Genomic DNA, 14,285 nt, shown 5'->3' with positions numbered 1-14,285 from the left:
AATCATTGGTTCGGTTCGGGTTTTCCATTTAGGCACTGATCGATAAAAGGCTTTTTGAACCGGTTCAATGACTAGATCAAAAGGCCTTTCCGGTCGGTTTCTAGCGCAACTGTTTGGTCCAACTTGTTCGACAAATAAACAATTAATTAAAAAGGCAATCAAAGCAGCATATGATACTCCAGTTTTTTTTTAGCGAGTGATATAATACAAGTTTAGGAATCATACCAGAGATGGTAATTTGAGGACAGGAGAAAGCATAAACTTAATTTAAGCCAGGCACAAAAATCGTTATAGATGCGTGCACATTTAAGCATATACTAATAATTTTTTGCAAGGGTACAATTGATTGTATGTATTAAAATAGGATCAATATAACTAACACGAAAGAGTCTTATATAGCCAGATCTGCATGATTTTTTGCAGGTTAAGTCACACTCAACTACTATAAATTTTGAGACCCGAAAAGATCTGGACCAATCCTAATTTTTTCATTCAGTCCTCCTTCACACCAGATTTGGGCTTGAAATATATTTAGTTCCAAGCCCCGGCAGCTGAGTTTTTGGATCCAAACAAATAAAAAATTTTCAAAAAACGCACCATTTTGAAGCTCTGCTCGTGCCGTTGAAAGTTATTACATAACCCTGGAGCTAAATAATCATAAAACAAATAAACACTTGAGATCAACAAGGAAACAGTGCTTGGAAACAGAAACTTCGTAGGTCTACGACCACAAGAATTTGTACCCACTTCATGCTCTTTGCTCAAACCTTATTGAATACACATAATTATGCAATCACTATCAAACAAAACTTTTACAACGAGTTTCTGCAAACCGAATCTGAGGCGTTCTCACAGGACTACAAATATTCACTACCAGGAGGAAGGGATGATACTAAAAGCAAAAGGGAAAAAAAAAAAGGATCAAAACAAATAAAGTTTATACACTGTGATAATACCTCGACGAAAATGAGCCCACAGGAATGGGTCTAAAGAATTCAGTTCCTTCCTGGCGAAAATCGCAACTAGAGATTACGCTGGACAATCCTCACGAGTCTTTGCCAGTGCATCCCGCTCTGCTGCGGCGACAGGGCAGCCTCTGATTTAAATTAGTTTACACATCCAATTCTCTTTTTTATTGAGAAATCTCATAGCAGCCCAGCAAGCATAGCACCGGGATCATTAAATGCTTGAGGAGTGACTGGTGATTGTGGCTGTACTGCCTGAGGGGCAGGGGCAGGGGCAGGGGCAGTCAAGGGGATATTGATCAAATATTCCTTGACGAGCTCTTTCAACCTATCATGGACGAAAAAAATATATATATACAAATATATATTGCTTTGGTGCTCCAGCAGGATAAAAAGTAGATAAGCAAGGGAGACATACTCAAATGTCAAAGATGGATCCCCTGATGCAAGTGTAATCCGCAGCTGAGTTCTGTCAGATGGATCTGTTTCAACTCTAATCTGGAATGATCACAGAATTTTTTTCACAACGAAAGGTAAAGGAAATGTGAAATTCAACCTTTGAAATGAAGATCAAACAGTTGAAAATCAGAGCTCGATTTGCCTGAATTCTAATTTACAAACTCAAGAATGCAAGCATCCAATGAAAAGAAAAGCCGACAAGGGACTAGATTGAACAAGCTAAGAAACAACTGGGACTATCTAACGGAAACCGAAAGAAATCATGTAGATCCTACATAGATCTGCGCATTGCACGAATCTATCAAAAGGTTTAGAGAAGTATTTGCAAATAAATGTAGATACTTGTAGAACCAAAATAGATAACTTCCATATGAAAAAAATGTTTAGAAAAGGAAATAAAGTCTTACCAAGCAAAGCATGGCATGAGTACTCTCTGAACAGAAGGTAGTGCTTGCAACCAGATTGTTTGGATTTGTATCCTGGTAAAGAGCATCGAAGTATCAGTAATCTGTGAAAAGAACAAATTAGTAGAACAAAGCGACAGCAACTTACAAGCCCAGGAGTAACTGCTAAGTGAAGGCTAGCAAACAAGTTTGCCATCTCAGCAAGGGACATTGGTTTGACCCCCCTGACCTGCTCATATAGTCACCAAATTTCTATTAGAAAAAGTTAGAGAAGACAGCAACAATGAATCCCCAATAATATCACCAAGACGCAAAAATAAGCAGCTTGATATAAGAATAATGAGATCTTCAAAGAAAAACTCATGTAAGGTTTGTTGAGCTTCTTTAAAAATTATGTTGGTGATTAATGGTGTAGATATCTTGCCGGCATTCTGTAAGTTATTTAATAATGAGATAGTGTTGTCCTAAAATCTGTCATGTCAAGGTACGTCAGACCTGTCACAGGTGAGATAGTGTTGTCCTAAAATCTGATCACAGGTTGCATGCCACCAATAATAACAAAAATAAAATGAAACCTAAAACTTGATTATTTTATGACAAAAAATAACATGTAATAGTAATGTCTATAACAACACATACACGCCTCACTTTATCATCACTCTGGTCTGATAATTAGAAGTTCACATTCCAGAAAATTTAATTATCAAAGTCACTAATACTTTAATCATATCAACTAGGCAAAATTCATAAGTCCTACGCTGTTTGCTAATATAGAACTACTTAATATAGAACTAAAAATTAAATACAGCAAAAGCTTTACCACTTCTTGAAGCCTTAAAGGTGGTCCAGACAATGATTTCCACTGGGGAAAGAACTCTTCAGCAGAAACTGATATTGGCTGCAAAAATTTATTCAAGACAACTGGGAGACGAAGCTTGGCATTAACCTGCATAAGAAGAACAGAGAAATTGTCAAATTAGCGCCCGGGAGTAGAGAGTTTAGAATTTTGGAACAATCAAATAACAAATGACAAAAGTTAAAAGTGAGGATTAGCACCACTGCAGTTCCAAATGTATAGGAGAAATCAAGAACGGCAATGTCTCTGCTCGCTCGAAGATTAACAACCTCAAGAGGGCATTGAACCTAAAACATTAAATACAAGACGATGAAAATTGAATGAAGCTCCACTGAAAATTAATACCATTCTGTAAATATTCCCAACCTGTGCTCTTGGAGGAATAGTATCAGGTACCAATGAGAGTTCCATTTTCAAATGTGTTGGAGGCAATATCTGAGCTCGCACTGACACAAGAGGGGAAGTATTTTTGTTTCCCAAGAAAAGAACAAGACGTCCATGATGGGCTCGCCACTCAGCTTTTACTCCAATCTAAAGAAAAGAAGAGCAAAACTTAAGAAGCGACAAATATCACGAGGACAAAACAATAATACATGTAAGCTTATAACTCGAAAACAACACTTTTTTAATAAACATTGAACAGCTAAAGATAACCATTACCTATTCAGCATCCAAACAAGCAATGTTATCGAGAAGCAAACCTGAACGTATGGGTCTTCATACAAAACTCCACTATCTTTCAGACACAGCACATGGAATCTTTCGGCAATATTAAAAATTGGCTGCGCAAATTGGAGAAGAGTTGCTTGTCAGCATATACAACTAAGGAATGAAAGGCACTAGAAACAAACTACTAGAGATTGTACTTGCGAATTCAGAATTCAAGAGGAAGGAAATCAAATCACAAAGTAACAGGCTATATGACTAACATGACAACTTCTCAAGCTGATCATGGCATGTATAACTAACTATACTGGACATGTGAAAAAGCAACGAAAATATAGTACCTGAACAGAATTTGCCTGATCATCAAGAGTAGCTAGTGCTAAGGCACCTACTGAATTTGGAGCAGCTTCCAATCCTGCTAAAGGATTTTGTTCCGTCGAAGCAGCAGCAGCAGCTGCTGGAGGGCCCTCTATAGCAAGCGGACCCAAAAGATCTCCAAGTAGATCTTCTGAAGGCGTAGGTGGTGCTGGTTCATCTTTGCTTACAGTTCCATTCTCCTTGGTACTAACACTAACCACTTGATCACTGGAATGAGCCTCCTACACATCATTAACCTCATTGAGTTATACATTTAAGAAATGGTTGATGTCTGAATGTTTAGGGGTTGAAGGAAGTGAAGCTCCGACCATGTTTTGACTTGGCATCTTAACAAGGACTAGCTGCTGATTAGTTGGTAGGGATCCATTAACAGGGCGAGGGTCTGCAACAACTAGAGCATTTGAAGTCTGCTGCTGACTACGGAGTTTTATGGCGCTTTGCTCTGCTGTATCGACTTCAGCATCTTCGGCCTTCCTCAGTAAAGCAGACTATTTTTAACAAAGGTAAATATAAGTATCTTGAAACATCACAGTTCAAAATTTATATTTCTAAAGGATTTTTTTTTCAGCTAGTAAATAAAAATTTCATCTCCCTATCTGATCCATCTAACAATTATGAACAAAACTATGAAGACATGCTGACCTGGCGCTCTGGAAACTTTGGCATTTCAGCCAATACATCCGTTAGAGCAGCCCCTTTCCGGCTCAATGCAAAATATTCAACCGCTCTTTGCTGTATTTCAACATCAATGTAACTCTCATATCTGAAATTTGAGATAAAGGTCACATAAATTTAAAAGTTCAAAAATCTTTAGAATTATAAAAGGAGGCAATCTTTACAATAATGGACAACAGCTGAACAAAGTAAAGATGACTGTTACTTTCTAAATATGGCCCAAATTTGCTCCTGTAATTCAGGATCAGTTGGCTGACTATGCATCAATATCTTGGCGTAAGTTGAGAGAAGAATGGCAATGGTACTTGTCCTACAAAAAGAATTCATTTAAATAAAAGTGATGAATTGTTGGCATTATGCTAAGCTGCTGTTGGTATGCAAAACTATGTCTGACTTACGATACAGTAGGAAGCTTCTCATTGATTATAAGGAATAATTCCTTAGGGCTACAACCAGGTCTTCTAGCCAAAAGATGGCCATACTCTCCGAGAAGATAAGCACCAACCTGTATTGTGAGATAATCAACATCTACTCAATTTTTTAGCATCAGCAAATCCCAATGTTGACATTATATGCTACTTGAAGAAAGGTGAAATGAAAGCTAGCAAATGAGACAAGTAATAACATTATAGGATTTAAGAAGTTTTTCTACCTATCTATTCCATAACCATCAGTTCATGTGCATTCTGCTCATAAGACAACATTTGTGCTCATCTAGTGGACTAGAACAAGCAATTTGAAGTTTTGAACTAAGCATTGCACACTATGTGGTTAAAGTCCAGCTATATCAAGTTGATGATAATAGTAGGTTAAGCAGTCTTTCCATAGGCAGTATATGGGATTACGTATGTCAACTATTTTTTCAGCGAAAAGATGAGTTCAGGGTAAGATAAACACCTTAACCATTGTCTCATGCAATGCAGGCTTGTCAAGATACTCTCTCGCCTTTGCTGCAGCATATGGCTGACACAGATACGATGCAACACAGATATAATCTCAGAAATGAAGAATACCAAATGGCAGGAAAAAGAAATCTGCGAATTACTGTTAATCAAGCAAGCACCTGCAAATCTTCATTGTTAGTAACAAACTGAACCACACGATACCATATGTCGTCACTGACAAAGTCACCAGCTTTGTCAATCAGTTGAAGAATGACATCAACATACCTACAAAAGACGTATAGAGCTCACCTCAGAGACCAGAACAGACCAAAATTTCAGGCTTAATTTCCTAGCATTAAAATTGAGAAGATAAGATGCACAGGAAACAACAAATTTCATCAAATATTTCATAGTAGGGGCAAAAGATGTTCTACAGAAGTAACAAGCATAATTTACACCTTCCAACACCATATATAATGGACATTTGCATTGCATAAAATGAGGTGAAACTTCTAGCATAGTATGGGCAGAATCTTCAATAGTACAGAGAAAAGGTATGTTACGTTTCTGGTTCCATTCAGATGCGAATTTCAAATATTGTTAGTAACAAAGTCTGCAGTGTAAAGTTAAGTACAAGTGTGCTATATAACCTTCCTTCCAATATACTCACAGCTCCAATAGAATTACATGTTATAAAGGGGAAGGTCATATGCATAATAACTGCTCTTACAACAATGCTAGGCTATCACTAGGTCTACTTGAATAAGATATCCCGTAAACTACTCCATGGTCTTCTCTCCAAAGCATGCTACAATTTATTGATACATATATAATCTTTGAACAGCGACACCAAAGAAGAATCCTACAAGTTTTTAACATTTTTACTGTTACTTTTACACCGAAATTAAATGCCTGCACAAGGCTATCTCAATAAACATCCACTTCTATATGCCACGTGCATTTGTTCCACTATCCACCTACTTAGACTCGAGGTGCTCCTTGAAATCTAATGTTTCATCCATTTAAGCAACACGGCATGAAGCCCTCAACAGAGAGCACAAGAAGATAACAATGAAAAGCAGCACCTTCAACAAAGTACCAATAAACATATGATTTGTTCTTCATTATAAAGTTATGAGGCAAGTCATTCATGCTAGGAAGAAGATAAACAGATCCAGAATGTAGTAAAACTACAACGAGTGATATATTCTTACCATGACAGATCTGGAGCAAATTTCTCTGCCAGAATTGCAGCCTTCAGTGACAGTTCTTCGCGCATAGCAAAATCTGCTGTACTGAGATACTGAAGAAAACAGAAGAACATGGTGATAATACAAGGCAATTCTTACACATCCCTCATGTAAACTAACCACCAAGCATGTACAAATAAAAGAACTAGTACCATAAGGTTCACTCTACCTGCAATAATTCCTCGACTATGTCCTTCGCGTTAGTCACATCACACATTCCATAAAGCAGATCAAGAGCACGCCTTCTAATACTGAAATATCAGCAACATAAATTCCACATATTAGGTATCAAGAAACAGATCATAGCACATTTATTTCACAAAGCTCTTCAGGCTCTTCAAGTTGGAAAATACAAGTCTTTCAGGAAGATAAGGAGAAATCTGAGCAACAGTAACAATGAAATTACACCACTCTGAATGGTTAGAACAAAAACTAGGGCCAAGAGAATGCTACTTTGAAGCTACCCAACAGTGCAAAGCCAGTGGATTTTAATGTTGGAAAAGGGTTAGTGAAAAACAACCCCAAGGAAATAGGAAAAAGGACTGCTGTACATACTACATCTCATTTCAATCTAGAAATCATCCAAATCTTTACTAACAATGCTATAGATATTTATGTCAGCAATTTATGAAAATTTAAGTTGCGTAATATCTGAGAAAGAATACAGGAGGAAACAAAGATACTGTAAAAATGCTTTCAGTATCCAACATTAACTATACTTTAATGATTACATAATGCATAGAACCTCCCAACTTCTGCTGAAGAATATATATGAAAATTTGAGGGGAAAAAACAACCTGACATCTGGATCTTTCAAGGAAGTAATAATCTGAGCTTGATGTCTTTTAATTATATCCTGCACATCAGTAACTAACAGCATCCTAGTCATGTTTTCCTGCAATAAGCGATTGAACAGTTGTAAGAATGAAGTTGAAATCCAAAATAGGACTATCGGGCACAATTAATGAAGTAACATTTCCATATTCGCCAACTAAAGTTATCCAAAAAAGGCAAAACAAATTAACTCAAAAATTGCATCAAAAACAGGAGAACTTACCAGACCAAGATACCGAATATTTGGTTCTCTGACTGCAATAAATTTCCCGAGCAAAGCTACACACTGAGACATCATCTCCTTTTCAGCATCAAGATGCATAACCTGTCATGAAGAGGAGAAGAGAACCATCAGTACAAGGGGTTAATCTGCAGCTGATTGTGCATGTTTGTCAAAAAGAGAAAGACCCAATAGATTAGTATTTGGCTATATAAGACATTCTCTACATGCACTAATTGATATCAAATGATACATAATAAATTATGTCAGTAGGATTTAGCTGCCAATATAATTGTTAAGGATCAAGAAGAATTTGGTCAAAATGATTTGACATTGGAAACAAAAAAGAATTTCAATTTGTTATAGATTTCAACATATACTAACATATTGATGTCATAAAATCCTTGAGGTAATTTTCTTTTACATCATTCCCGAAAGGGTTACTGTTCTTGGGTTGTACACGACACAAGGAGACTACAGCATCAAGCCATAGCACCAAGGGAGCTGCGCTAATTAAGGGCATGTGCCCTTGGTTCTAAAATTAAATTCAACTAAGAAGTTAAATTTCAGAAGAAAAAAATGCACAAACATAATAGTTAGCTGATATACAAGCAACTAAAAAACACCTATTTAATGCATTTTATGCTTATATTAGTCATGCCAAACCTTTGCAATAACAATGCTTAAAAAACACCAGCTCTTGCCTTAAAAAATAATTTGCAAACTCACCAGAGCAAGCGCTTCAAAAAGAACAGCATGAGATGCATTGTTTTTATTAACATTTTTTACCACATCTGTGCCCATTAAAATACGTTGCAAAACCTACAAAACAAAGAAGAAAAATCAGACATCCCAATCTAACTTAAGATTCCGCAAAAGTTTCAGCTCTAGCGAGAGAGTCACCGTACATCAAATAAAGCTCTTCTTGTATTTGGATCTTCAATAGTTGGATAATACTGAAGAGCTCTCATTGTCTTAACCTGTATTCAGTGAAAAATTAAATGTCATAGCATCTCTTCTATGCTGCCTTGAAAAGCAATATGGGAGGTCGCAAATTTGGACTATTCAAACTCAACAATAGAATAAGTCAAGACGAGAAAGACACCAACTGACAACAACAACAACACTTAGCCATCCCGACTAGTAGTCTGTCTCAAATTAAAATCTGAAATCCTCACCAAAGAACAAAACTTGTAAAAAGTACTTAATTGAGCTGCAATTTGGAGAACTAGTAGATTACTTGTATATGCCTTCAACTATAGCTTTAACCAACGAACAAAAAAAATGTCCTATAAAACATGTAATGGAAAAACCCAAACACAAGTAATATAGTGGAAACAACATGTAATCCACGGTTCACAGCTAAAGACAGAGATATGATAAGGAAGTATCAAACATCTACTAAAGTAGATCCACTACCGTTAGCCCAAATTATTACGTAGAGACATAGTAGAAAGATGGAGAGTCCTTACATTATAGATGTCTCAAATCACAAAAACTAGAACGAATAAACAATCTACGACTCTTCAACATTACTGCATATTCACGAAAAAATGTGAACGATTCTTTAATCTAGTTTCAGTGAACTCAGGTTATTTGGTACATTAATGAGAATTTATCTTAAAAGATATAATACAAACAAAAAGAGGTTTCTTGTTTCACATTAAAGACAATTTCTGACAAAACTGAAAACACAGAGATAACAGTGAAACTTAACTAATTCTTGTATTCAACAATGTAAAAAACCAAACGTGCGACCAAATTACTGAAAATAATATAAAAGAACGCTAAATAACCTGAAGCCAAGGAGATGGAATTCCATAGTAAGTATATTCTGGCGGAATATCTTGGTTTCTGGCCAATCTCTCTAAAATTCTTACACACTTTGGTAAACAGTTCCAATATGCTTCAGCATTATTGGATACTAAAGCAACCAAAAGGCTCATGACTGATGTCAAAACTCCCATATCACGTTCATCTAGAAGCTGCGCCATACGATCAGACCTGGTAACAGAAGTGAGAAAGAACAACCAATCACACATGAAGGACATATCCTTATAAATGATAAATGTGGTTTTCGGAATTGTAAATGCCGTAATATGTACCATCCTTCTATATTCACAACATCAGGATTTTTCCTATAAAGCCGTAGAAGACATAATGCAGCCTTTTTTCTGACTAGAGGTCGACAACTACTTGAAATCTGAAAACAAATAAGATGAATGAGAACCGATACCCATCAAATAAGGATAAACAGGTGTAAAAAATTAGGTTGTCCTTACAAGAAGCTTTTGGACATCAGGAGCCAGTGATTCAGAAAACTCCTTCCCGCCAATATTCCCTACCTGCAAAAAGCAAGAGTTCATATAAAAAGACATAAAAGAAGTACATGCAAAAATATAATACCCCTGAAGAGTTACTATCCTTTATCAATGCCTATCAGGTAAATAACCACAAAACAAAAAGCACGACATGATGATCTTTTGATCTGATTAAATATCTACTCTAAAATGACTTTTTGTTTCCTTTATTCTCATAAATTTATGGATAATTTTTTTTTGTCACTTTCAATTTCAATTAAAGAAATGATAAGAAGAACAGAATTTGAAGAATAAGAAGAAAATGATGGCAATGATACCCAAAACTCTATCTTACTACAGAAAATGGAAGGTTAACCCTCAGATAGAATATGCAAAAGACAAAGATGCAAAATAAACAAAAAAGTATACCATACCATTGTCAAAGCCAAGCATTGGAATGTCTCATTTCGCCCAATAATGTCATTGCGTACAGTGTTTATAACAAGCCTTAGGAAGTCATGGTTCTCATTAAGCAAACAAGATGTAACTATGTATCCAACCTGCAATACCATTTCAAAATATTGTAAGGAGAAAATAATCGCCAGCACAGTTAGCATATAAATCCAGGAGAGTCTTCTGTCACTTAGAGGAAGATGAATTGAATCAAAACAGAAAGATAACAATCCAGAAAAGGCTACAAAATGAGGACTGTTCAAATATTCAGTTCTTTTGAGTACACACAAATAATATTCAGCTCTAACTATTTAGCATAATATATTTTGTGCCATATTTGTGTCTTGAATGGGGTCCATCATCTTCAAGAATGATGTGTGCGCGAAGAATAAAATAAATATAAGCGGTTACCAAAGTTCTATACTACGTACAACCTACACAAGGATAATAAAATAGTAGGAAAGCAGGCTGAAGAACTTTTTGAAAACAAAGCGTTCAAAAGAAATACAAATGAAGAACAGGCATAAAATAAAGTTTCACCTGTTTCTCAGGATACTTTGGTGCGGATATCAAAGAAACAGCCTCCATGTGACCAAAATCAACATCATAACCTAGCATGTAGATGTAAAGCATTTTCCACACATACTTCTTTTTCTCATATGGTGTCAATCCCTGTCAATAACACATTAACTTCGTTACTACTTAAGGTAACAAAATTTCATGTCTGCCTTGTCCCTTGTAGATTCAAAGTAAACAGGTTGGCCTGTCTAGAAAAGTGTTTGTAGGGAAAGTTACAACACAAGTAAGAACAATGCAAGCTCTTCATACATAGTACTAAACCATCTGCGCATACATCAAATCAAATCCTGCAACTATAAATCTTTAAAATGGGTCTATAGGACTTTTTTTCTCATAATTTGTTATAACACAGACTTAACAGACTAAGAGCAGTACCATGAGAGACATCAAGCATTCATAAACATATGATAACTGGACAATAATATTTATTTCTTTTTGCTATTCACTGTTGCATTTTTTTTTTTTGCTTAGAGGTTTGTATAGGAGAATATTAAGAATGTTACGAACCAGCACGGACACAATTAAATCTAAAGATTATGTACAGAACTAATACTAGATTCAAATGAAAGATAAATATTAGATTCTTATTTGCTATTAGTCGATACTCAAGAGACGTCCACGAGAAGATAACAATGTGCAAAACTTGTGACAAATCTGATATCCCTGATCACTGATTTGACAAAGCAAATTTCTAGAACCAAGAATCATAAATAATTGAACTAAAAGTTAAGCCCAGACTGGACCAACATTTCATCGTGAAATATGTAGTAGATTATTTCAAGAAAAAATTGTGCACACCAGAAAGCGCAAAACGGTTCAGCTGCAAGGCAAAACCTATAAGAAGGCAGGCCGCACTGCACATAGGTTTTATCTGCGTCAAGCAGGGAAGTAATTATGCAGTCTTATGAAAGAATATGAGGGCTCTACAAGGGGCGCACACGATTTAACACAAAAATTAAATAGTTATCAAAGAACCTCTACATCAATATGATTTGCCTTACTATTACTAAACTAGATTTTGTGCATGTCTCAATCCTAAACACGGAATCTCCTTCAATGAATCAGTTCTTACTCTTGTCCAATAGAAAAGACATCGGCTTCATCTATTCCCATTAATCTTTCATCACAACCAGAAGGAAATTTGTCCTGTATAGTCCATTTTAAATGACATCGTCACAAGATTTTCCTTGCTCCAGTACATGTCCTAAGACCCCCAAGATTTCTATGAATTACTGCTTTCTGGGATTTCTTGATAGTAGTAAATACAGTAATAATGCAATACCAAAGATAATGAACAGCTAAATCTCCAAAAAAGTTTCCAAAAACTTCGCACCGACTATGAGTTTCAATCTTGTAATTCAGTGAGAGAATTCGCAAATTGAAGACGTAAGTTATCAAGTTTGACCTAGCATTCTCCTCAATCCCCGGTCTTGAGACTGTAAAATTTTCCTCTAAAGCACGGTAAAATGACAAACTATATTACTCTAAAGCATCATTCGCAATTCAATTTCATTTCAGGAAGTCAAAAAGTAGGATACCAAGAACTATGTATTTCATCTTATCATAGAAATCCTAAATAATCACAAAATCAAGACAAATGGCGCAACAATCACAACGTCCTTTACAAGAACGAGGGATTCTGAGCCCAAAAAAAAAAACTAGAGGATTAGATTTAAACCAAGAAAATTAACGAACTAAAAGGAAAAAAAAATGGCGTGTTCGAGAGCGAAGCTAGCCTTCTCGTTCTTGAATCGAGTTCGTATATGACCGAGCTCCTTGTCGACCCGGATCCGCTCCTGCTCCTTGTTCTGGCAATTTCGCACGTCGCTGATGAACACGGAGAGCCCCCGCATCCCCGAGATCGCCATCGCCGCCTCCGCCCCGCCCCTCCGCGGCGGATCCGCTCACCACCGCCGCGCTCCGACGCGATCGATCCACGAAGCCCCACCCCCGCCCCCAGATCCGGCGCCGCCGCCCCCGAGATCCGCCTCCAATCGCCTCCCACGCGCGATCCCAAACCCTAGAAAACGGAGAGGAACCGATCGAACACCTCGTCGGCTCCGAGACGACGACGACGACGACGACCCCAGAGGAGTTCGTTCCTACGAATCGGGATTGGAGGAATCGCGGAGGAGATCTTTCTCTCGTTTTTTGTTTCGTTTTTCCTTCTTCTTTTTTTTTTTTTTCTTTTTCCTCCTTTTTTTTTTTCCAGCTCTTCTTTTTCGCTGGTCTGATTATTAAATATTTGATTTTTTAAAAATTTATAATTTAGTCAGGATTAGCCAATCGGAATTGGTATTAGTAACAGTCGAGGAGTGTATTACATTACCGTCTACCTTGACCGCATAATTTCATTCATCGTTCGATGGGATTCGACGACGACTTTTCGCACCGGTGGATCGGGTCGGGTCGGGTCGTATCGGATCACAACCCCTCATTTAAACTTCCATATTTTGGGCCGGAGACGTTTCGGCCCATAACCCAAATAATAAAAAGGTTTAGCATTGAGGGGCTGTTTGGTTGGATGTAGTTGCAGAAACAGTGTAGTTAGAAATACATATAGTTACAAATGTTGCAGTTATAACTACACCTAGTCTGTTTGGTTTTACACAGTTGCAACTGCTGCAGTTACATTTCTTCTGTTTGGTAATATGAAGCTGATAGGTGTATTTGTGAATTTTGTCACCTTTTCAGATAGAGTGGTGAGATTACCTTCACTAAACATAAAATAATTGTATAAGTTTATTAATCATTTAAATTTACTATTTATAAATAAATAAGTAGATATATATAATATTCTTCAACTTATTAATCGACACATTTAAAATTTTTAATTTATTTAATTTTAATATGTAAATCAAACTTTAAAATTTAAACGATTCTCTCATTTTTTTATCAAATTTAATAATTATAATTAATTAAAACTTATTAAATTAACATACACGATCACATTCTATAAAANCATAGGTACACCGTACACACAAAAAAGGCCTAAAAATATCATAAGAAGAAATGACAGGTTTTGAAGTAAACACTCGCATCTGGGTTTTGGATTAATTGAAAGGAAACTCGGATACTATGTGAGAAAAACGGATTACTTCTAAATTTTAATATTTTATTATTTATATTTAGCATTTTTTTTTTTTGAGAAATATTTATATTTAGCAATTTTACCAACATCTTAAAGCTTTTAGAGAGTTTGGTTATTATACTCTTATGAGTATAGATTTTTTTGTACTTATGAATTTTTGACCGTAAATTTATCTTTTTTGTTTATTTATATCAGTTAAATTATACTATTCAATCAAACACCTACTCAATACTAGTTGACCATTATCATTTTAACCGCACATCTCTTCATC

The 14,285-nt window shown here is 36.1% G+C and overlaps 1 protein-coding gene across 1 annotated transcript; it reads right to left on the bottom strand.

Annotated features, from left to right (window-relative positions):
- LOC109713896 (AP-2 complex subunit alpha-2-like) lies at nucleotides 713-12,791 on the bottom strand. The gene is made up of 27 exons (XM_020238172.1): nucleotides 12,660-12,791; nucleotides 10,885-11,016; nucleotides 10,326-10,451; nucleotides 9,874-9,936; nucleotides 9,697-9,794; nucleotides 9,388-9,595; nucleotides 8,500-8,571; nucleotides 8,321-8,413; nucleotides 7,595-7,696; nucleotides 7,335-7,432; nucleotides 6,707-6,788; nucleotides 6,502-6,590; nucleotides 5,467-5,572; nucleotides 5,301-5,366; nucleotides 4,802-4,908; nucleotides 4,609-4,713; nucleotides 4,371-4,491; nucleotides 4,037-4,216; nucleotides 3,692-3,949; nucleotides 3,386-3,466; nucleotides 3,051-3,215; nucleotides 2,885-2,971; nucleotides 2,649-2,774; nucleotides 1,977-2,057; nucleotides 1,832-1,903; nucleotides 1,384-1,463; nucleotides 713-1,293 (listed from the first exon to the last, which is right to left on the bottom strand). The coding sequence occupies exons 1-27, from the start codon at nucleotides 12,789-12,791 to the stop codon at nucleotides 1,146-1,148; spliced, it is 3,078 nt and encodes a 1,025-aa protein (XP_020093761.1). The 3' UTR covers nucleotides 713-1,145.

The sequence above is a fragment of the Ananas comosus genome, linkage group 8 (genome assembly GCF_001540865.1).
Source record: "Ananas comosus cultivar F153 linkage group 8, ASM154086v1, whole genome shotgun sequence".
NCBI lineage: Eukaryota > Viridiplantae > Streptophyta > Magnoliopsida > Poales > Bromeliaceae > Ananas > Ananas comosus.
The sequence above is the reverse complement of the archived record's forward strand: the minus strand, read 5'-3'. Positions and strand labels throughout refer to the sequence as shown.